The sequence below is a fragment of the Amia ocellicauda genome, chromosome 16 (genome assembly GCF_036373705.1).
Source record: "Amia ocellicauda isolate fAmiCal2 chromosome 16, fAmiCal2.hap1, whole genome shotgun sequence".
NCBI lineage: Eukaryota > Metazoa > Chordata > Actinopteri > Amiiformes > Amiidae > Amia > Amia ocellicauda.
The window spans coordinates 14972528-14998992 of NC_089865.1; the positions used below are offsets into that span (position 1 = coordinate 14972528).

The window sequence follows — 26465 nt, forward strand, 5'->3', positions numbered from 1 at the left end:
ACAAAATATATTATTTCAATGCTAAAACAAAAAGGCACTGTATTCAATAAATTTGAATTAAAAGGCAATACAATGTTAACTCAAAAGGTTTACTTTATATTTATACACATTTTAATATTTTGTTAACATTTCCTGTAAAGTCATACAATTTGATAAACAAAAGGTGAATCCCCTCGGAAAATGTAGGATTTAATAAAATAATATTATTTAATAGTAGTGTTTATTGTATTAAAGTGCTACTTAAGGGCTAGAGTTGCTTGTTCCTGTTTAATATCCTCTGTTCTCTAATCTTTCAAACAAATAATATTGTTCAATGATTTGTTTTCAAAAATTCAAAGACACAATGCAATATATAGACATTTATAAAACCCTGAATGAGTTACAGGGCTAGTAGATTGTGGTGTGCAGTGGGGGACCCAATAAATACTGAAGCAGCTGAAAATGAATTCAGAGAAACACGACAATGTTGTTTTTGTTGACTGTAAAACAGTTAGAATTCAAAAGTTATGTACAGCTTCCATTGTGTTCTCAATATATAGACAGCAAATTTAGTCTTCAAGTTTTCTGAATTCCAAATCCATGCAAGTAGGAGATGCTAAGCAATGAAGAAAATAGAGGAAAAGAGAGAACAAAAAAGTTTGACAATACAGTCAAGTTCTATCCATGAATTAAAGACAAACACCCAAGGTGTTTGTTTACCAGGATTGGCAATTCATTACTTGAAGTAAAAATAAATTTAAACTATGCCAAGAGAAGAGATATGCCTCCAGCAATTACCATCTTTATCTTCTGAATGAACATCTGACAGGAAAATGGGGATGTTAACGCATGATTATCACCAGTTCCTTCGACTAGGGGCTTCAAATTCTCCCCAAAGGATCCATTGCTTATTACATCAGGAATGTATTAATTAATTTGGGAGGGGTGGGGGGGGGAGGAGACAGATGGTAGAAATGTTTCAAGCTGTTAGGAAAATACAGAAAAGACTGAATATCAAGTTTCTGATCAACATACATTATTGATGAAGTGTAAATGCATTGCTGTAAGTATGTCTTATACATTTTCATAGGCAAGATGCTTTCAAAGTAGTGGGGATGACAAAACATGTATTAATTTCCATTGATGAAATTTAAAAAAATAAATATATATATATATATATATACATACACACACATATACACACACGCTTACCTTTTTTCCTGCTAAAAGCACGGTTCATGTTGGAAAATGTTATGTTTGTGCTGCAAGCTTCTTTGATCTGCCGTGGTTCCACCTACAGTAGGAAGATAAACCATGGTCTTAAAAGAATTTACAGTGATCAAACAAAGAATAATAAAAGGAAAAAAATCAAACCACACAGCAGAGGACTCCTAGGATTTGAGTGTTCTGTGTAAAATACATCCTAAGACATAGATTACTGCAAATGCATTTCTCGAAGAAAGTCTTTATTCAAATGGATGATGTGCAGGAACCTTTAGGATTAGGAATTGGGTCTTTGATCCCCAACCCCCCAAAAAAACATGCACAATCTATTTGTTAATTTAAACTTTCATTGGGACTTGTTTCATATATATGTTTGGGATTATTTTATGCCTTATTAGTATCAACTAATAAATCAGCTGTGACACTAAAAAAAAAAGCACTGGCAATAAAGGTTCAGATGTAATGAGTGTTACTTTCCAGTTCCTGTTCCAATAAAAATTCCCAACATGCATCACTTGGAGAAGTTTGCTACAATGTGAGAGAGCGAGAGTGGTCACAGACTATAGAATTAAATAGAGGAGTAATATAATTGAACTATGATTGTGGAAGAACTATTATTAACGTTTTGATTTCCATTACTAGTTTAATAATATATTAACTTGACCCATCGTGTGTAACATTAGAAAAAAAAAAAGTAGGGCTACATTATTAGTCCATATCAGCCCATGAAAACAATTTAATTCAACACATAAACATACTTTATTTCAAGGGCTACTGTAAAGGATGTGATGCAACTTCTCAAAATTGGGTTATTTCAGCAGTTTGTGTCTGTGCGTCATGGAAGCATTCAGAGGTCAGGCTATGAAAAATAAACTTCTTGTTTTAGTTAAAGTTCAACACGTATCTATCAATCACATGTATTCTTTTAATGAAACACTGCCAAACACACCTCCAAGGCACAACCAGCACTGTAGTAACTCTAGTATCTCACATCAAGTTATTGGCATACTTTATAATAAAAAGTAAAATCTCAAAAGATTCTTTGCATAGATATTGATCTGATTTCACAAAAAACAAATAGGAGGAAAAAATAAAAAATATACCATGAGTAATTTGTTACAATGGATTACGGCAAATTTCAACAAATGTGCTTTGCTTTGGAACAGATTGGAGAGGCATTACTGGAGCTCTTATGGCGACTGAAAAGGTTTTTATGTTTTCCTTTTCCAACAGCTCAATTATTTGTCATTACATTGCTCCAAGATTAAATTCTCCATTCAATACAAAGTTTTGTCCTTGCTAAATGTAGGCAGAAAATTGGGTGATGTTATAGGATTATTGGAGGAACATTTGAGGAGCAAGTAGGCCTACACTGCCTCAACCAAACCACTGTGCAGTAGGACATGATAATCTCATTATGCCCCTCACACCCTCACATATAATACTAATATGGCAACTCCTATATACTAATGCAGTTCAATAAGGAAGACATTACACCCACACTGCTTTGCTTGCCCAACAACCATCCACTTCTGTAACAGCAGTATCCATACTAGAACAATTTTCATATGCGCTCCCTTTACACCTTTTATTGCGACCAAGGGCTAGACCAAATTAAAAACTATGATCTACCCACAAATTGCAAATTACTTTATAGTGGTCACTGACAATAAAATAACCACAATTGGGTATAAGTTTGTAATTTGCGATTCATGGGGAGTTTGATTTGGTTCAGGCCCAGGATGGGAAAACCTGTGTCCCTACAGCTCATTTATGTAGAATAAAAACATTGATTTTAAAAGGGGAATTTAAAAAGGCCTTCAGTTTCAGTGAAAGAAAGCTTAATTACATTAAATAAATTAAACTCACAGGTCTGTTCTTTGAGAAGGACAAAAGACACATTTCAATCATCTAATGACATAAAAGATTTAGACCTATAATGTACTTAGTTATTCGAAATGTAATCTAATACTTGGATAACTGGATTTCTTAAAGTAAATACATTTACAACATATCCTATCACTTAACTAATTGAATAAGGAAACAGATTTAGCTTAATAGTTCAAACATCTTCTACATCTTGGAATGATTAGTGCATGTCTTTTTAATTTGCCTACACAGGAGCAAGGCAAAAAGTACAGACAGGTGTTATAGCCAACATGATGTCATACACCAAAAACTAAAAACTTAATGTCATGACATTGTTATCAGATGACATCCTGAAACCCAAAAGCTACACTCCTTGAGCTACTTGACAACTGACATTGTTTGGTTAATATTTGTAGGGTTTGAATGTTGGATATAATCAAAGTAGATGAAGCTGGATGTTGGGTTCTTCTCTGGGAGTTTAAGTTTCTCTTTCTCATACAGTGAAACAGACCAGTAATTTCTTTACAGAGTAGGAGAACTTTAAGTGGTACCCGGAGTAAAGTTTTTTTTAATGTTACTACAGGTTTCAGGATGTGGTCTTATTCGTTGTTGGAGTGATGCAATGTTAATGTTTTCCACTGCATACTGACTGGGCCACAGTGTGTTACAGATTTATGTCAAATTTTCTCGTTCTGGGGTCTGGAGTGTGAATTTAGCTGCCAATGACCAGTGAGGGGGTCAGTGTAAGCTGTCCCAGGGAGGCATGTCTGACTGGGGGGCTCTGGTCCTAAGCTGTTCACCCCCTTTGCCCCTCTGTTCACCACAGGAGCATCACTAAGTGCTTTGTGACAGAGTTGTCACCCTGCTGCCACATTCCAGTCTCACTACTGAAAGGGAGAGACATTACAACACCAACAAGCACCCACAGTACACAGTGTACAAATATGACTTTCTAAACTTGTGAGATCTGCTACTTTGACACTACAACATATACTTTTTAAACTTCAATAGTTTTCCTTTAAAATATCTTACCCTGACAGATTTTTGCACATAAACTGCTGTTCTAAGGCAAAATATAGGGAAAATAAAGGAATCTGTCTCTTTAACAACTGGTCATTCAAAAAAACACACTTGCTTCACTGATGAACACTAATGCCTTGCAAAAATAGATGACTTCAGAAATAATTTTCCAGCAGGGTGTGGTGCAAAACTAGGCACAGAGAAAATTTTGTAGTGAAAATAGTGAGAAATGAGAAGTGAAAACCTGTGACAGGGAATAGCCATGAAAGAATGTCTGCACATACTTATGAAAAAGGGATGCATTAGAAGTCATTGGGATTTCAAAAGGGTCTGAGTCTAAGAAAAGGTCACTAGAAACAGCTTGTGTTTTATGCTCTGAAAAGCATGTCTTTAATACCCTCCATCCAAGGACAAGCCCCTGATATACATACTCTTGTTTTCATCAGGATCATTAGTAGCTGGGGTGACACATATAACATTGTCAGCAGTTTCAATTGCAGATTGATGGTAGGAGAACTGATAAGACTGTATTGTAGAAATGATTTATAGTTTACTTTAAAAAGAGAATCTGATCTAATTCCATTTTTTTTTCTTGAGATGGAGGATAAAAACAAAAACAGAACGTCCCACACACCCTCTGTGGTGAAGCCAAGATACAAACTCAAGTCAGAAGAATGATCTAATTAATTTTTGAAATGTGTGCAGTACTTATAAAACAGTAAACAGGTTTTTAAGACTGCCTAATTAGACAATGTTCACCAAAACATTGTGAAAAAATGCAACAATTGTTTAACCCTTTCGTAAAAATAATAGTTCTCTCTTTCACTGCAGTGGTGGTATAAGTGTGCTAATGGTTGGTCAAGTATCATTAGAAAGATACGATTCACACAATGTTTTAACAAATCTAAAGCACAAACCATCCATCTCAAATTGAAAAATTATGCTAATTAAAACAATGAGCACATGCACTGTGTTATGGGGCCTCAGGTGCTGTATACAAACCACACGAGGCATTTTATTGGCTGTTACTGTATTGTACGCTGATTTTTTACTTTATTTATAACATTAATTTTCTGTTGTCACAGTTCACCACAAATCGGGTTCCCCTGGAGGGCTGCAGATTACTTTACTCAACAGTTTTTTAACGACAAACTTAAATCTGGAAATCAAGCTTGTTTCCAGCAGGAGATTTTACACTTCAGAATAACAGTAAAGGAGGTTTATTAATTACACAGCAACAGTCAGCAAAAGCGTACACCCAATGAGGAAAATAAATTGAATAATACTTTTGCTAAAGGGTATTTGAGTGTTTTCATTTTTATTATTAATTTGCAGATGCCCATACCCACGGTGACTTGCATGAAAATATAATCCACCACAGTCCTAATTAAAGAACTAAGTGGAAGGATACTATACAGCGCAAGTATTTTTAAGGGAAGTAAAAGCAGAAATTATTCACCTTTTAAACCTTAATGGAAAACAAGCTTAGAAATATCAAGTTGTAATGAAATATTATTGATGTTTTTGGCCAAAAATGTGGAATCTTGACTAGACAGTACATGTCCATCATTAATTTATTTAGCTTGCTGACAGTTGGTGTTGATTTGGCACCTGGTTATAGATGAATATTAAAGGAGTGCAATACCCTAAAAATGGCAACTTTAGTGTGGAGGATTTGATTTTTGATATACATATTGGAATGGAGTGTATGCCTCCTCAAGTGTGGGTAGAACTTTAGCACCTTGGTGAGCAGGCGCCATTTTGGCTCCAGACTAAGCTGGTGTTGGGGCCTGTGCCAAATACTGTTTACAGGTACTACTCATTAGCAAAAAAAGGCTGGGCAATACATGTTATATATACAGGTTATATTATTATTTACTTACACACACACACACACACACACACATACTCCACTGTGACAATGAATTTTGTATTTCACCACCAGTTGTCTGCTAAACAAACTCTATAAATATTAGATCCTCATACAAATACAAATAGAGACTTAAGTAACCATTTTTTGACCACTAATACAGCAAATACAAGTCTAAATATAATGTAATGATTAAAGCTAAAAACAACAGCATTTAATTGACACCAAACACCCCTTTTGCATGGGTAGCAAAAACATTGAGACAAATGGATAATTTATAGAACTGTCCTAGCAGAGTGGCCCTGTGTTACCAACTAGAACAGCAAAGTAATCCCAAGGTTGCTGCTCTCTGCTCATTCGTATTTATAGCAAACAATGTTGTCTCAAAGAGCAATGTGAAGTCAAATTGGCATTGACAGTAGCCAGGCTTGGAAGCCATCTTAAGCCTTTTCTATGTGAATTTGCAGGGAAGCAGGTAACTTTGGGCATATAATAGAGACTGAATTGGAACAGAACATGTACAAGAGAGCAAATACAATCGCCAAGCCACAGGTGCTATCCAGTGTTCGAGAAATAACCTATTCTGAAGTATATAAATAAGAAAAGATGGAATATACAAATCCATAATAAAGTGGTCAGCTCTACTGCTGGATTCCTTTTAAAACTGGTCAAAACTCATTTCTTGTATCCTGTAAAACATTTGTTGGTTCCAGTAGCTTAAAAATTACTTTTTCAACCCCCCTGCATAGTAGCCCATCTTCTTTATGCAACATCTGCCAAACAGACAAGTAGTGATAACACGTTTGATGATTTTAATATCAGAGTCTGATCAACTGTCTCATAGATAGGTTTAGTTAATTCACCACATTTGTATTAAGTGCACATTCACATAAATCAATAATATTCATTAAGTGAATCAGGCTCATTGTAAAATACATTAATTTAGTATGAAGATGAAAATCCTTATATTATATAGTCTCTGTATTAAGAATGTGCCTCTCAATCACTATCATTACATACTCAGGCATACTGTGACCTTGCTTGGGTAAAAGGTAGGGGATCAACTGTTTCCTAATGAAATATGCCTTAACTAACTCCCTATTGAATGTGCAGTAGTGTTCCTAGACTTACATGGAATTCAGGCTAAACTACAAATCAATTGAATTATCTTCATATTTTACCAGGAGGAAGAAATACTTAGCAAATTGAATTTTAAATATCTATTCTCTTACAGAATTTAATGTGAAATTAATTGTTAACTATACTGAATGGACTATGTGGCCAGGACAGTGGTCAGCAACACCTGTAAATAGCGTTTCTTGGAGAAAAGGTGTTGCTGTAATTCACTCAAACGCTGTGTCAACTCAGATGGAAACATCATTCCAAACTGAAGACCAAGCTCAATTAAAATGTAATGGACAGAAATGGAAATAGTAAGTAAATATACATTCTGACACTTGAGTATCAGTTCAAAAATTAATACCTAGACATTATCTCCTTTCAAGGGAGCAGCTTTTCAATTTTTTTCGTTTCAAATGATAAATTCAGAGACATGTTCGAAGACCTGCTCCTGTGCCCAAAGTTAATGATAAGGTATTTATTCTGCAGCTGTCAAGTACATCAACAGTGTTATTCACAAATACCCCAGGGACCTGGCAGCTTGCAGAGGCTCAATCACATAGACTACAGTGTATGAGGTTCATTTTTTTTTTTTTTAATCACAAAAGATCGTAATGCCCCTCGGCATTCCTGTGATTCACATTGTTGTGAAACTTATAAACTTGCATTCATACTCTGATCCAAACACCTCTTCGTTCGTTTAACCAGAAAATAATCTGGTTTATCTGATCAACAGCTTTATATAAACCTGCAGTAATTGCCTTTTGCCTTGTTTTGATGATTCTTATACAGGGTTAAATCAACCAGACAACATACTTATTTGTTGTAGGTTATCAGAGGGAACATACACATGTGATGTTTCTAAGGCATCTTGAAAAACTTGATGTTTTTATAATTTCAACTGAGATTTAAATCTAAAATAAATCTTCCTGTAGGGTACCATTGCAAATTCTTACATTTACAGCAAAAGCAGTACATTAAATACAAAAACTAATGTATGGTCTTGCAACCCTTAGAACTTGATGAAGATGCAGGTCAGTTTGGCTTACAAGTTATAATTGTGAATCCCAAAACAAATTTTCCACAGCAAAGGAAATAGTATGTACTATAAATACTAGGCTACATATGCTTCTTTTTCAGTTGAACAAGGTGTAATATTAATACAATTCAAATGCATCACAACAATTGCACCACTATTCCAAGATAAAATAGTTAGGAATACTGAACACAGACTTAAGTTTGTTATTTGTTACCCCTGTCTTAAAAGGTTGCACCTCACGTTAATAATCTCTGCTTTAAGTGCAATTAATGCGTTTTGTGGACTTCAATTATTTAATTGATCTCCCCTTAACAGCAGCAACTGAAAACAGAAATAGTTTAGTAGTTTCTCATGAGGATATAGGCTAACGTGCAATAAAGGAAAAATGAAAATAAATGGAAAAATCTGATCGGAAATATGTTTCTAGTAAAATGTACTTTTAAATCAGGCAGCTGCATAATTGCAAAATGATGATGCAACCCTGGTCACCAATTTGTTGACATTGCACAATGGTAGTAGCAGGTTTTCAATCTGTGAAGCACAAAGGAGCATCTTTGCATGAAGCTATAATTATCCATACCGAGAGCTGTCAGAACCAAATTTGTCTTGTCACAACTTACTACATTACAACCCTAAAATTATCATGGAAGTTGAACTTAGGGGTGAGTTTCCTGAAATGCTGCAGTCTTAACTGTCAGTCTTTAAATGGTGAAAGTATATGTATTGGTTTTGGTTCTTGTTCCATCTTTTGTTGGCAGTATTCAGTTTTGAATTGTATGAGAACTGGTTTCTATATGGTTTTGGACTGAGGACTACAGAACCACTGCATCTCTAATTCAAACTCTCTAATACATAATAAACACAACAACATGTGAAGAAAAACAGCAGGTAAAGACTACCAAATGTTATATAACCTAATATTCACAACGAATAGAGACACTCCTTTTTGTCTAAATACATTGCCTAATTGTACTAATGTGAAAGTAGTGACACAAACTATAGCCTTCAGAAAATGCATTCTACATCTGAAGATAATTGTCAGCAAAACGTTTAAACAATTTACCAATGGGGAAACAAGAAAATGACAGGTTAAAAAGGTGCTACAATTGGATTTCATTATTAGTTTTTAAGTTTGTATCTAGGCTAATATCCTCACAGTGGAAAGCTTATTATTCAATTCACAAACACTACTAAACTACTATTACCGTTTCCAATGATTGTAATGACATGAGTAAAATGTCTTGGGTATATAGAGTATGTAATAAAACATTGTTTACAGTCAAATGCAGTCACTTACTATACATTTTTTTTTGTACATTGCTGATTAAACAAAATGAAGCTTTTCTCTTAACATGTATCATAGAGTATATCATATAGTGTCATAAATTGTTCCTTATTTGGTTTAGTGGTTTGACTTTCAATTATAGGTTTCCTTCACTTTAAAATACCACAACAGTCCACCTAAATGTCAGCAAAATACAGAAAAACATTCACACATGAAAGAACCCTAGGAAATATGCAACACAACCTACTTCGATAGCCAGAATGAGAAGCAGCGATCTTCTTAAAAACAAAACGGAGGTGACAAAAATAGAAGAAAAAAAAAAAAAACAGCAATGGAAAATCCACAAAAATAAAAACTTCAGCAAAATAAAGCCGTAAAAAAGCTACTACATACTGCTACCATTTCTTTTTAAAGAATAAAGATTACACAAACAATCTTGAAAATCTAACTTTTTCCGAGCCTTTTCTGCTTTCACTAATTTGAACCATATGTGCTAACACACTGCCAGAGTATATGCGTTTGACATTCTACAAAAACACACACAGCAGTCTGGACCATAATGCCACCTAAAAACAATGACCCTTTGTTACTTTGACTATTTTCACCAACCCTGGAATTTTGCTTGCTTAGCGCAACACATCAGGAGACATCACAAAATAGTATGTTTATTAACGTTCCACATTGTGGTATATTCCTCAGCAAGATCAGTGTTTCTTAAACTAAACTCAGGCATACTTTTCACTCTCTCTCTCACAAAACAAAATATACCAATAAAATCCTTACCCAAAACAAAGAGCAACAATCTCTGGGATTGCATTCGTTTGCATGAGGACCAGAAAACAGAGAAAATCAGAGAAGACGAACAAACAGAATGGACCTACTTACTTGCTTTCAAACAGAGGAATTCTGAGGAGGAAGTCGATGCAGAGCTTAATAGTTTTCAGCTGTAGGACAGATGGTGATATGTACAGTATTATGGTAAAAGGCACCATGGGCTTGTTAACTCAGCAAAATACTGCTCAGTAACACTATGTATGACCCTAACAGTTTTAAGCTATTCTGTCTCTTTCCTAGTATAAATATGTTATCTAAAACAGAAATATCATAAAACAAATGTCATTACTCTGTTTTTGTTCACTCAACCCCCCCCCCCCCACACACACACACCCACCCACCTTCCCCCCAAAATAAACACCTTTAAGAGGAAGTTTCCTCTTCGTATGTTAAAGTTTGTAGGAGGCGTTTTGTATTTTGAAAATATTCCTAATCTTACAATAAACAATGCTACTTTAAAATTTAAATAACCATTGTAATGCAAGTCTTTTCCCCCCTCATCTGCTTAACTGCTTCCATAAGACACTGCATTTTGGCAGCACCACCGTGTTATGCACAACTGAAATTTGACACCCCTTTTTCCATGTACAACTGCTCAAGAATTCTACTATTGACTGATTATTCTTTGCTTGGAAGAAATGATTCACAGAAGCAACCGGAAAACATTATGTGTTCAGTTGCAAACAAACTTGAAAGAGGAAGGCAGTCCACTTTGTCAGTCCTTGCTGGGTTTAATCTGGGACTAGGTTGTGCAGTATTAGTTTTGGGTAACTATTTTTAATTAGTATTCGCCAGAGAAATTGAACTAGGAAGGAACTTTTTATTTGGTAACACGTTTTAGGTTTTTTTTGTGATTTTCTATTTTAATTTTATTTTCTATACAGTATGTCCATCTCTCTATTGGTACAAATTACACAATAACAGTGATCATTAAAAAATTATACATCTACCATCAACTGAGGTGGAGTATGTTTTTATATAGCAGCAGAATGAAATGCATGGTTCTTCCCATTTCTCAAAGCTGGAACTTCAAAAGCAAAATCAATTTGATTTAATCAGATAAAATAAACTAGGAATTAATGATAAATCTGCTCTTAAATAATCTCCTGTTAATTTCTAGGTTACTTCAACTCACTACAGTTGAGCAAGGTACTCAGGACTGATCCTCTCAAATGTGCCAGTTTTAAGTTTGCCACCAATTTCACTGTAATATAATAATCTACCGCCACTTGTTACAAATATCTAGCCTAATCCTATTTCTTATTATAGGAATTGCATTTGTTGTGTCTGAAACTTCACCAATAGGAAGTGCTTAAGCTTAAATGAAAACAGTGTTTTTCCTGTCTTTTTAAAGTCACATTGGAAAAACAATGTATAAATCCCCTTAGGCTACAATGTTCACACTCAAATGACAGATTCCTAAGATTTTTACAGTTAAATCACAATATTGGCAATGCAGACCTTAAAGGTCAGGGTGGCAATGGATTGGTAAATATTGTGCTTTAACTTGGACATATTTATGACTCAAAATATCAAGGAATGGATTATGCATTCCACACGTTTATCTGTAAATGACAGAAGATGTGCCATTACATATTGATTGTTAAAGAGGTCACTACCAGATAGCTCTTAAATATGAAATCGGTGCAAAAAATATGCTGCCCTTCTGTAACCTATTTATCTTATTTGTTACAAAGGTTATTGTGAATAACCTTTTATTGTGATTTTTTCTCCCTTCTCCTTTCATAACCAGATAGTGAAACACTAAGCCTTTTTAGACAAATGCTTAAAAATTATTAAACCAAAGCTGACTAATCATCCCTAGGAATGGATCTCAAAAAAGAGAAAGGGTTGTTTTAAATTATACTACATTTCATTGCACCATTCCAGTTGGGATGTATTTTTGTAGATCATTTGTCTACCTAAATAAGGTAAGGCAATGTTCATTTACAACCACTTTTTGGTTCAAATTAGGTCTTGCACTAAAAACAGGCATAACTTAATGGCAAAGCACTAACAGGTTGAGAAACATGATATTTAAATAGCAAAGGTGACACTTTTTTTAAATGCCCTGGACTAAAATGGATACATTCACTTGGAATTTAAATGTGGATTATATTTTTCCATTTCCATTTTAAGCAACTGAAAAATAACTGTTTAAGCTAATGCTAAAAATACTGTCACTTTTGCTTCAGTCAGACCAACATTTAGTATAAAACCAAATCTTCACTTCTTAAAGGTTGATTTGATTTAAAGCTGAAACCAACAACTGTTCTTCTCTCGTCAATCTTCAATCAATTTTGAATGGCTGAAAGTTCTCCACAAACTATTGACTGAGGACATTGTATTTAGTTATCTTTTTATTTCACAGTTACCAATGTAACCATAATGCCTCATTCTAGACCAATAACTAAATAATTTTAAATATATTACAGAGAACAGTACAAGCATGTACAGGACTAAATATTAACTGACAGTATTTTTTTTAATAGGAAAATAGAAACATACACTCAAAGAAAACATAAGTTCACTGATGTTTCAAGACACAGGGAAAAGCTCTATATACTGAATTCTATGGTATGATATACCATGTATTTTGAGTTAGTGTGACATTAGTCCAGATACAAAAATCTTTTGTCACCGTTTTGTCACTACTTGGAGAATGAGACTTTTTTTCCATTTTCATCAGATGAAGAAAACCGGTTACACTGGGAAAAAGTGTGTGAATGACAGATCCAAATTTGTACTGACCACTTTAAATGCAATGCATATAAATACCGCGCTGTTGCCGAAAAAGTCCTATTTCCTCTCAATTACTTGATTTATAGGTTTCTTTAGAATTTAATCTATTTATCTATATTATTGCATTATATTTAGTCCAAAACCATAAATCTTGTGGTAGAAAACAAACAATACATAATGATAATGATTATTGCTTGCCCTGGGCACGACATGACTTCAAACACCTTTCTACATGAAACTTATTTCAGAGCGAGAGCAAGCAATTAGGCCTTTAAGTCCCCCCTGGATTGAAAGTAAGAAAACTCGATAGGTTACGAATTGGCATTTCTTCTCACCAATTTCATATCGCCAATTACAAGAAACAGTCAAGTGTTTAATGTCAGAACAAGGCAAAACAGAATAGTCTCCAATTGATAATGCTCTTTTATAATTGAGGAACTAGAGGTTACAACAGTACTGTAGACATTTCCCTGTTTGACAGCATGGTCTGATTATATGAGCATATTTTTAATGAGAAAACAACAAGAGCAATGTTACAGAGAACTCTTTGTAAATAACTGGCAAGTAAAATCCAATGATACATTTGGAATTGAATACAAGTCATAGAATTTCTAAAATTCCTGAAAAGATGTACAATAGGCAATAATATACATGGATTTTCTCTTACCAAATATTCCAGTTCTAAAAATCAATGAACAGTTTATTTTAAATGGTTTGTACAAAATATGAAACATTGAATGAATACACATACATACACACACACAGTTAGGTATATTAATATTTGGACAGTGACACAATTGTCATCATTTTGGCTCTGTACGCCACCACAATGGATTTGAAAGAAAACAACCAAGATGTGCTTTAAGTGTAGACTTTCATCTTTAATTTGAGGGTAGTTACATCCACATTGGGTGAATAGTGTAGGAATTAAACCCATTTTGATATGTGGTCACCCCAATTTTATGGGCTCCAAAGTATTTGGACAATTGGCTACTCAGCTGTTCCATGGTGTGTGTTATTTCCTCATTTGTTCAATTACAGGTAAGCAGATAAAAGGTCTAGATTTGATTTCAAGTGTGGCATTTGCAGTTGGAATCTGTTGCTCTTAAACCCTCAATATAAGTCCAAAACGAGTTGCCACTGCGAGTGAAGCAAGACATCATCATGCTGAGGAATCAAAACAAACCAAATCAGAGAGACAGCAAAAACAGAAGAAGAAAGTTTACAAATGCGAGGAGGCCATCTGACCCATCATGCTCGTCTGGTGTCTGACTTGTAGACAGACAGGGAAGAGATCAGCTACATTATGTCAGAAGATGTAATCTCAAATGCCCTGTGGGATCACGAAGAAATTAGTTTTATTAGCAGCATGGAGTGAAATCCACGTACAGAAACAATTAATGCTTACAGTTAATATCCGAAATGTATTAAAAACTTGCTGAACACGGATTTCAAAGGACCCCAGTGTAGTGCTGTGACTAGTTAAAAATAAACTTAAGGATAATAAATCTGATCGGTAGCAGACGATTTTATTAATATTTTATGAACAACTGGATGGTGTGCAGGTCTGTTGCAGGGATCGACCGATATGTTTTCAGGGCCAATACCGATTATTAGTGATCAAGGAGACCGACAACCGATAATTGGGTCCAATTATATACACACACACGCACGCACAAACGCCACACAAAACTTCCTTTAAATGCGTTTAAAAATGTTTAATTAAATACTAGAAAACAGAACATTTAAACATTATATTTTGAAAAATAAAGTGCAGGGAGCTCGTAGCAGCATTTCTTGTAAACTGAACTGAAATAGATACAAATAATTAACCCAATAGCTCCCCAAAACAGGTACATTTAACTGTTTACAGACAATCCATCAGGTTATTCCCTGTAAAAAATGAATGAATAAAGTAAAAATAAATACAACTTAAAATTAAACCTCTCTTCAAGTCCCTGTCCCCAATAACCCCTCAGTAATCCCAGTTCAGCACCATGTTGTGGTGCAAAAAGCACCTTGTTGTTCCGCAAGCTCTCCTGGGAGACGGCTCCTGTTACTCGCATTGATTGCTGTGACTTCACTAAAAACACGCTCACTCGGTACGGAGGAGGGTGGTGAGCAGAGAGATTTTCTGCCGTGTGAAGCAAGTAACTTAAAGCGTGCTTCAATGCATCTCCACCATTGCAGTGGCTCACCCTTTCACCTGTCAATCACCAGCTCGCCGTGTTATCATTGCTAAACCTCCTAACGTTAGCTAGCTCCTATCATGTAAAACTCATATAGGCAAGTAATGTGTTACATAGTATGTGTTACCATTCTACGAATGTTAGCGGTCTAGTTGCATTAGCACTGACGTTGTTGACTCGTTACACAAAAATATCACTGCATAAACTCAAACGTTAGCCATTTTTTACTGCAACAAAGTGCATTATATGCAGGGTGTGACCGATTTAAAAGCCATTGCTTTTGCCTCTAATGAATGAAATCCCTTTGTTAGTCCACAAAAAACATGTACTGGGTATTGTCTTCATAGCAATAGATAACAATTATTGTAATGTTTGTTGCAACTTCATCATAGATTATTGTGATGTTCATTGCATCTTCAGCATTCAAGGAAACAGTCTCTCTAAAAAAAGTAGGCCTATCTTATTGGAAATCACACAAATTAAAGTTTCCGATTATTGGAAAAATAATGAATATCGGATCCAATAATCGACAAGGCTGATAATCGGTCGATCCCTAGTCTGTTGTAGAACAGCCCCGCAGAGACCATCAGTACGAACACGATTTAGTTATCGTGTGCACGTGTGGCGTCCATAAACGCCATGACTGAAATGTGCACACTTTAATTATAACCTTCTATATTGTAGCTGCTGTTACTGTATGAATAATCGTGAAACGTGTTTATTTTATTTAAACTGCAACTTGCCCTGGTTATGGAAGTCTGCTAAATACATTAAAAATAAAACGGCAAAAAGTGTCGTTTGCAGTTACAAATCTGTAGTAAGAGTAATAAGTTAAGGGAGTCAAGTTGTGCCATTTAAAATGCATATCTACTAGCACATATCTTGATGATGATTACAATAATAACAGTAACGATAATACTAAATGGCAATTTTTTGTATTGTTGCACATGGAAACGTTCTCTTACGGTAATGTAATGATTGTCTGAATATAATGTCTACACAAGTTCAGTTCTTAATATCTCTTAACAGAAATGTGTATTTATTACGCTGTCTCCAATCATGTAAAGCATAAAGAATAAAATCGCCACAAAAATAATTTCCACATCAGGCTCTATTGCTCATAGTGTTGTTCTCGGTCTTTGTTTTAAAAACTGAACAAAAACCAAACCCACAAATAGCTCTGCTCCTCCCATAAGAGGGCATGGACTTCACAACGGCCTGGTTTTACATAAAGCTCTGGGATGCATCTGTCCTCAGCATGGATGCTTAAGCTAGTGGAACCGAGGCACTATTGACCTCTTGCTGTTGTAATATTGAAAAAAGCTCCTTGCATTACTTTTAGCTCCAAGAGCGGTTTCACTCCATTTCCCTCTTTGCTTTCCTGATCCCTTTCTTAAGATCTCTTTGCAGTTCAACATATTCTTTGTATTTTGTTTCATCTCTATCCCATTTGTATGCACTATACAACATTTTCTTTCTCTTGATATTTTTTTGCATACTTCTATAAAACCATTTTGGCCAATGTTTTTTGCTTTTTCAAAGTTTTGGTACAAATTTCTCCTGAGCCTCAAGTAGTATATTCTTAAAATATAACCATCTATTTTCAACTGAATCTGTATCCAGTGTGCTCCAGTCTAACTCTTCTAAGTGCCGCCTCATACCTTCCAGGTTTGCTTTTCTAAAATTGTAGATCATTGTTTTAGACTTGGTCCTTGTTTTTTCAAATAATGCCTCAAAGCTAATCATATTGTGTTCTCAAACTAGTGTCCCTCTGACTATTTTGGTCATTTGCAATGATCAAATTAATACATCCATGCTCTCTGGTTGGTTCCCTGACAAACTGAGTTAGAAAGCTGTCATTTACCATCTCAACCATTTCTATTTCTGCTTCTGTAGTCCCAACTGGACTTTCCCAGTCTGTGTTTGGGAAATTGAAATCCCCCATTATAACACCCACATCCTTGCTACATGCAGTACTGATTACATTGTAAAATGCAACATCTTTCTGAATATCTGAATTGGGTGGTCTGTAACATTCCTACCACTAAACCTCCAGATCTTTTATTCAAAAGTTTAACCCCAAAAGATTTTTTCATTACTGGGATATAAATTTGAGTTCTTCTACCTTAATGTAATTTCTGACATATAATGCTACCCAGCCCCATCACCCTCAGAGCCATCACTGTCCAACTCGGTGTCCAGCAGTTGGAACCCTTTTCTGCAGTTACAACCTACTGTAACCCAGCAGTTCTATACACTTTACTGTCTCAACTCTCCTAGGTTTTGGCGTGCACACCATCTCTCTCATGGGCTGATTGACTAATTCTCCTATATCACTAATAGAGAACAACAAGCTGAGCCTCAAGATCACAAACCTTGATCTATAGGATTTCAACATGCTGACAATGTTCACAAATGAAATCTTCTTGGATGAGTTAATCTAGGAAGGCAATCATTCTGCAAACATGACACTGTAGTGGTCACATGCTTCTAAATTTTGCAAGTTTCATAGTTTCTCATAGTTTCTGTCCCCTGGTCAACTGCTTGACTTTTTTTTCCCCACAGAGAAACAGTGCAGCTCTCTCAACAGCAGCTTTAAGTACCCTTTTGTCTACCTGTCCCCAATTCACACCTAACTGGATCCACCTGGCACAACTCACTTAACTGAAATCCTGCTAGTCCTAGACTAAATCACCTTTCCTTCAACCTATTTACTTTCACCAACTCAGCAGCTGTACTGAATTGACATAAATTAAGGCAAACTACAGACACGGTGTGGCCAAATCAACTATTTGTTACATGGTAATGCACTGGTGAGCTCAGGAACACCAAAAGGCCCGGAAGACCACAGAAAACACCTGTGGTGGATGATAGAATAATTATTTCCTTGGTGAAGAAAAACAACATCACAACAGATGGCCAGATCAAGAACACCCTCCTAGAGGTAGGCGTATCTGTGTCAAAGTCTACAATCAAGATGTAAACCACTGGTAAGCCTCAAAAACAGAAAGACCAGATTAGAGTTTGCCAAAAAACTAATCTAAAGAACCCTGTTCAGTTCTGGAACAACATCCTACGGACAGATGAGCTAAAGATCAAATTTGAGCCAGAATGATGGGAAGAGAAGATAATGGATAAGGGAAGGAACTGCTCATGATCCAAAGTATACCACCTCATCTGTGAAGCCTGGTGGAGGTAGTGTTATGGCATGGGCATATATGGCTGCCAAGGGTTCCCTTGTATTTACGGATGATGCGAGTGCTGACAAAAGCAGCAGGATGAATTGTGAAGTGTTTAGGGCTATATTATCTGCTCAGATTCAGCCAAATACTTCAAAACTCATTGGACGGCGCTTCACGGTGCAGATGGACAATGACCCGAAGCATACTGAGTAAGCAACCCAAGACTTTAAGGTTAAGAAGTGGAATGTTCTGCAATGGCCAAGTCAATCACCTGACCTGAATCCAACTGAGCAGCATTTCACTTGCTGAAGGCAAAACTGAAGGCAAAACGCCCCAAGAACAAGCAGGAACTAAAGACAGCTGCAGTGCAGGCCTGGCACAGCATCACCAGGGAAAAAACAAAGCATCTGGTGATGTCTATGGGTTCCAGACTTCAGGCAGTCATTAACTGCAAAGGATTTGTAACCAAGTATTGAAACTCACAATTTAATTCATGATTATGTTAGTTTGTCCAATTATTTTTGAGCACCTAAAATTGGGGGGACCACATATAAAAATGGGTGTAATTCCTACACCATTCACACAATTTGGATGTAATTACCCTCAAATTAAAGATGAAAGTCTACACTTAAAGCACATATTGATTCCTTTCAAATCCATCGTGGTGGCTCCACACAGGCAGAAACCAGCAGTGCTAACCACTGTACCACGGTGATGTATAGATATAGATATTGATCTATCAAATCTATCTACTTTTGCTGTCTGTCATGGCGGCTGGCAGGATGAGGTGTGTATGAAGTTTGTGGCGAGGGCGATTTTTCCTATTCTTTATTCTCTTTATTTCTGGGTGGTTACTGTTTTTTTAATAATAGTTTAGCCTTAGTGGGTGGCTAACTAGCATCAAGGCTACGAGAGCTAGAGTACGAAAAGGAACCGATTCCTCTTTTGAGAAAGTAATTCAGAGACACTATTATAAATCATTGTTGATGCAATCATTAGTGTTGAGAAATGTATTGAGTTTGCAAAAGTTGTTGAAGTTAGTTAGAAGTGAGTACTACAGAGAGCTGTTCAGGAGAGGTTAGTTATTGAGGGGGTGGCTGTCTGCAAGGCAAATTACAATTTCAAATGCTTTGCCATCTTTAGAAAATGAGTTGCCATGGTCAGATATTACTATGATCCCACTGGGGTGTACATCTTAGGAATTAAAACATGGTACTTCTTTTAGATTACTTTTTTTAATTAAACAACCCCAGTACTGAACTCAATATATTTATGTATCAAGTGGAGGAGAGTTATTTTTGCAACTTCTGAACTGATGAGATGCTGTTTGTGGTTGTGTAGGGCACATTGTAAAAGATCCCAGGAAACAGTTGTGAATAATGTAGTGATAATTCAACCTGATCGAGAGAATGGCTCAGCTGAGCCAGTCAGTCAAGAAGCTGGTACTTCAGCAGAAAATGAGAAAGCTGAGGGATCTACCACAGAAACCACCGCAGCCCAAGGGAGCAAGTGAGGTGAGCACTGACATTGTGCAGGTAGATGGCTATTGGAGCTATGGGGGAAGAGACGCTAATCAGAGTAGTGAACAGGCTGGACAGGGGACAGTGATTGAACAGGAGAGCGATAGGGTGATTTTAATTGAACAGTTGATAGAAGTGCAAAGGTTGATAGAAATGGCCTTGAGCCTGATCCACGGTCAGTCAGCAAACTGGTTGCAGTCTTAGGAGCTCATGATCTTGTAGACATTTGAAGGGTAACTCATAAAAATGTCAGAATAAATAAAGAGAATTGGGAGGGGGTCTTTGAACAGCTAAAATGGAGGTTGCAGAATTGGCACTGGCTAATAACTAATCTATCCTTCAGGGGAAGGGTCTCAGTTATTAATAGTCTGTCCAATTTCATGGCACTAGCTCTGGTGTGTGGATCCTCCACTGTCACTGGTTAACGAGATAAAACATCTTTTAATTGATTTTGTCTGGGACGGAGGATGAGGAAGTGCATGTTATTTCTGCCCATGGAGGAGGGGGAAGGGATTGGTGGAGGTGAGCAGTAAAGTGGCTGCGTTTAGACTCTGCAGAGCTTGCTCTCTACCTCAGTCTCTTCCCTGGAGATCTATTGCTATTTTTATAAGGGGATGGTTTAAGGTTCGGCAGGACGTGACTAATATTGGGCTTTTAGAGGAGCCTTTGATTTATAAGCCAGCACTAGCTTCTCATGTGCTTGAACCTCACAGTTTTAATAAGATATTAATTGCTGGCAGTGTATTAAAAGGTTCTCACCCTTTTCACTTAGATAAACAAGTGTGGAAAAGCCTTGAGTTTCTGGCAGGTCAGTTGGAGGGGAGTTCGCTCAGGTTGATTGGTGCGATTTTAATGGAATTGCTTGCTATTTTATCAGGAAGGGGAAGGATTTTTTTTGTTCCAGAGGAAGTTAGCATAGATTCTAAATCCTCAAGTTTTGAGTTACAGTCTGGATTGGCAGCGGAGCAGTCTTAAATTTCAGCCGTGAAAATATAATAGTTTTGTTTTCATACACTTGGGACTATACACTTATTTGATACATTCCGTCATAGTTTTAAGAGCGTTTGGTGTTTGAAATTGTCTTTCATGCATATAAAGGCGTGATACTCATTGAATGTGAAATGTCATTTGGTTTGTATTTTCAAATTATTTCAAGTGATTTTAAAATCTAATCTATCTACAAATCAAATGTCCTATTTTAATAATTTACCTTAGAAACGCAGTGTAATTACTACAATAATACATTTTCAAAGACAATGGGTATCATCCCTGACCTTTCAAATGTTGAGTCCTACTGTTCATGCTATTCTGATAGCATTAATAACAACAAAACACCAGTCTGAAATGAGTAAAACATTTCCAAACTGCAGAATTAACCATGCATAATAGGCTACATAATACATACTTATCGTATTCTCAAGGCCATACCACACAAACTTCCAAAGGGGGAGCTCTGTGACAGCAAGTTTCAGAAAGCCTACACAATAAATTACAGGCTGGACAGCATGATACCAAGCCAAGTCTGGCAATCGACTTTCATTATTCATCTTCTGTAGCACAAAACTGACATAACCATCATTGAATCTTCTGTGAATAGGCCGTGTAGAATAATTAAGATTGCAGCTTTTACAATTCTATATTATTCCATATACAACATAATCATTATAATTAGTTTTCCACTCCCCCATCAGACTGACAACATGGTTCACAACCATGAATCAGCTTGAACTAAATACACTTTGAAAAGGTGAGTGATTTGCTGCAGTTAGTTCTATCCCCACCTCCCCCAAAAAATAAATAAATAAATAAACAGAAATCAAGAAAGTATATTAATAACATTATCTGGAAATGTATTCTACCTGTCATACTTCATTACATAAGATTTAAGTAATACAGTTCCTAATTTTGGTGCATCGTGAATCTGAATGTGTGTTCGGTCAGATCCGAGTCAGACAATCACAATATCAAGAAAGGTTCCCTGCCACTTTCTAGTTCTGTTCAGAGGACAGTCAATTTCTAACCGAGCAAAGGCAGATTTTTATAAATTGGCATCTTGCAGCTTTTGTTTGGAATTAAACATATAAAGATCATTAGAGTGAAATAACCCAAACATGCTCTGTCTGAAAGCACAGTCAATTAAAGTGCAGGCATCCTTATTTAAAAGCAATGAAGTGCTTTGTAACGTCTAAATGTCCATTGCAGTTAAACATGTCTTTCATGTAAATGTATGTAGACACATGCTCTTTAAGCAAATACTTTAATCTCACTCTCCTCTTCTAATCATTCTCAAGTCCGACATCTCAGATTTTAATTAAGTATTTTAATTGCCTAGGTTATCTTGCATTTATTTGGTGTTGGGGGAGGGGGGGGGGGGGGTCTTGGCGTATTACTCACACTAAAGAGATTGCAGACCACCTGTTTCTAGACTATGGAACTGACTGGCAGAGAGCCACTTTTATTGATAAACATGTAGCACCTGTATTAGAAAGGGAAAACTGCTCTTGAGACACAGATACTCTCCAAATATGTAGAGCAAAACTTTAGGGTCAAAAACTGCAGTGACAAAGTATTTATTATCACAAAAATAAAAAAGCGAGGCACATGATATAACCAAAATATTACCATTAACCATCATTTCTTAAACGGGTAAACCGTATGTTTTATAGGCAGGTTATCAAACTGATAACTTAATTATGTGAGCTAGAACTGATGCTGTATGGAGAATTTAGTTGACTGATGAAGTGCAGTATATTGCATTTTTAACCCATTACTTGGGTTACTTGTAAATTCATTTTCTAAGATTCTACATTTATAGATTTGAATGCAAGTCAAATAATAGTAGTATTAAAAATAATAATTAATATTGTGAATTAAAAAAATATTTAGAACAAAATGTTATCCCAGGTCTTAAAATGACTCCAATCTTGCTGGAAAAGGTTAGAGCTCTAAAATACTATCATTATCTGTGTTTGGCTGCATAATTAAGCATAAAAAAGAATGCAAATGCTTTTGGCAAAAAGATTTTGTGATACTGCCATATTTAACTTTGTGAATTGTTAACGTAATATAAATGCTTTCTTACATGGATATTTGTTGAGAAGTCTATAGCCAAGACAACAAACCCTGTGAACACAACACTAGTTATTTTTATTTTTTTAATATTTAGATTATCTTGGAATTGGGTCAATGCAACTTTCACACCAGCTTGATAAAGTCACATTAGGTTGAACACTTATTGTATATTAATTTAAAATCGCACTAAACATAGATAAGTGCATTTTGAATTCCATGACAACCATTCATAATGTCTGACACTAATTAGCATCACTAGATCACAATATTGTGCATTTTAGTGACCAATAGACATTGACTCCTGTTACTAAAATCCATTAAATATAATTTATTTTCAGTATTATACTAATGAATGTCAGACCAGCACACTTTGTAATGGTCTTGTAATGTTGAGATGCAATTTTTCTGAAGCTACTACAGATACAACACAAAGAAGTATGAAAAGATGCATGCTTGGATTAACAAAAGATAAACAAACAATGCAAAATAATGAATACATAAACTAACAAACCAATTTTCCTGTGGCCAATTACAGATAACACACACACACAGGCAGAAAAAAAAAAAAAAATGTTATTAAAAAATATCCTTAACAATTTAGGACAAATGAAATATCAATGTACCTTCAATATCATGCTTGTATGCCTCATTCTAATGCTGTAACCAGTCTCTTGTTTGGCCCACATATCAATGTCCACCTGTATTATACCTTGTATATGCCAGATGTTTCATTTGTTTCAAATTGTTTCATTTGCAATGTTTATGGGTCACCAGTGTAAGTCCCTATTCACATGTGTGCCATTTTATTCCAAAAGGAGTGTAAAGCTATACATTGAGAAAATCTAAATCTTTACAAGAAATATAGGCTACACTCTCCCAGAAGCTCTTTACTGCCATCTTGGAATATGTTTTTAAAACAAAGGGAAGATGTGAAGATTAATTAAATCTACTTAAATCAAGCTACAATTAACTGACTACATAATTATATTTTTCCTTCCCAGGAAGATAAATGGAGTAAGTGGCATCATGCTAGGAGAGGTCAACACTTACGAGTACATGGATCAATTTATTTAATCCACTGAAAGCCTGTTGTCCTAAATAAACACATATGGCAAAATAGGATGGAGTATTCTTGCAACATCAGACAGATTCTAAAGCAATAAGGGATGTATTACATTAACAAAGGCACAGATGCAAAACAAAGCCTGAATAACAAATATACAGGTTTCAAAATCACACACAACCAAAACAAGAAAGTAAAAAGAAAGAACAATACAGCACAAACATCATTATGTGAAGGCATTTTGAGAGTGAAGAGACTAAATAGCAATAGGCCAGAAGTACAGCAAGGAGAGGGAATTGTCACTGGATTGATACAAGACTAGACTGGGCTCTAGACCACAATTGATCGAGAAGCAGTCCTCTTAGAAAAAGTGTCAAGTACTTTGCCAAAGCAGGTAAGATGAAAATACCAGAAGTCAGAAGTGCAATCTTGGGAGATGCCTAATTTAGGAGCGGACTGACAAAGGCTGAAAACATTGAAGCTAATAAACCAGTGTCCATAATTTACTGTAGTTTATTTCTTACAGACATTATACAGCTCCAACAGAACCCTGTGGAGAACATGGTTTTTGAATATATCAAATGTAATACCTCAAAAATAAAAATCTCATAGGCATTTTTATCAGCTTCTGGGATATATATATATTTTTTAATGTAAAAGTTAACCTGTATTGTATCAATGATTGGTTGATCAAGTATTGTAACTTCCTTTTTTGTCTACCACACAAATCACTATTGAATTCTTCTGAACTGGTTTAATTTAAATAGTTTGGGATATTTGTCAGAAATGATTTCCTGCATGGCTTGTGTTTGAAAACACATTTGTTTAAAAACAACTTCTACAACAATTGTTCCAAATACCTTTGAAACATAAGATTTCAGTTCCACTAGAAAATAATAAATACATTATACATGGAAATGGACTCATATACAGTAATGTGCAAAAGTTTTAGGCAGGTGTGGAAAAATGCTGTAAAGTAAGAATGCATTCACAAATAGACATTAATAGATTATATTATCAATTAACTAAATGCAAAGTGAGTGAACAGAAGAAAAATCTACATCAAATCCATATTTGGTGTGACAACCCTTTGCTTTCAAAACAGTATCAATTCTTCTAGGTACACTTGCACACAGTTTTTGAAGGAACTCGGCAGGTAGGTTGGCCCAAACATCTTGGAGAACTAAACACAGTTCTTCTGTGGATTTAGGCAGCCTCAGTTGCTTCTCTCTCTTCATGTAATCCCAGACAGACTCGATGTTGAGATCAGGGCTCTGTGGGGGTGTACCATCATTTCCAGGACTCCTTGTTCTTCTTTATGCTGCAGATAGTTCTTAATGACTTTCACTGTATGTTTGGGATCGTTGTCATGCTGCAGAATACATTTGGGGTCAATCAGATGCCTCCCTGATGGTATTGCATGATGGATAAGTATCTGCCTGTACTTCTCAGCATTGAGGAGACCAATAATTCTGACCAAATCCCCAACTCCATTTGCAGCCCCAAACTTACAAGGAACCTACACCATGCTTCATTGTTACCTGCAGACACTCATTCGTGTACTGCTCTCCAGCCCTTCGGCAAACAAACTGCCCTCTGATACAGCCACATATTTCAAATTATTATTCATCAGTCCAGAGCACCTGCTGCCATTTTTCTGCACCTAGGTTGCTGTGTTCTCGAGCATAGTTGAGTCGCTTGGTCTTTTTGCCAAGTCGGAGGTATTTTGGACGCAAGTCCTCCACGAAGGCCACTTCTGACCAGACTTCTCCGGACAGTAGATGGGTGTACCAGGGTCCCACTGTTTTCTGTCAATTCTGAGTTGATGGCACTGCTGGACATCTTCCGACTGCGAAGGGAAGTAAGCATGATGTGTCTTTCATCTGCTGCAGTAAGTTTCCTTGGCTGACCACTGTGTCTACGGTCCTCAACGTTGCCCATTTCTTTGTGCTTCTTCAAAAGAGCTTGGACAGCACATACGGAAACCCCCGTCTGCCTTGTTGCTGTGCTCAGTCTTGCCATGGTGTCTGACTTTTGACAGTAAACTGTCTTCAGCAACCTCACCTTGTTAGCGGAGTTTGGCTGTTCCTCACCCAGTTTTATTCTTCCTACACAACTGTTTGTTTCAGTTAATGATTGTGTTTCAACTGACATATTGAATTGATGATCATTAGCACCTGTTTGGTATAATTGTTTAATCATACACCTGACTGTATGCCTACAAAATCCCTGACTGTGTGCAAGTGTACCTAGAAGGATTGATGCGGTTTTGAAAGCAAAGGGTGGTCACACCAAATATGGATTTGATTTATATTTTTCTTCTGTTCACTCACTTTGCATTTAGTTAATTGATAATTATAATCTATTAACGTCTATTGTTGAAAGCATTTTCAAATGTTTGCACAGTACTGTATATACATACGCACATTTATATATAGACAAAGATGTGTCATCGGAA

General features: G+C 36.0%; 1 protein-coding gene across 3 annotated transcripts in view; it reads right to left on the reverse strand.

The window, feature by feature from the left end:
- Positions 1 to 26465, reverse strand: part of gulp1a (GULP PTB domain containing engulfment adaptor 1a) — a 152550-nt gene that overhangs the window by 54942 nt on the left and 71143 nt on the right. Inside the window, exons 1-2 of one of the 3 annotated variants that reach the window (XM_066688127.1) lie at positions 10291 to 10450; positions 1192 to 1273 (exon numbers count right to left, since the gene is read on the reverse strand). In XM_066688127.1, the coding sequence (XP_066544224.1) occupies positions 1192 to 1219 (28 nt within the window). In that variant the 5' untranslated portion in view covers positions 1220 to 1273; positions 10291 to 10450. The other 2 variants (XM_066688126.1, XM_066688125.1) reach the window with 2 other exon arrangements.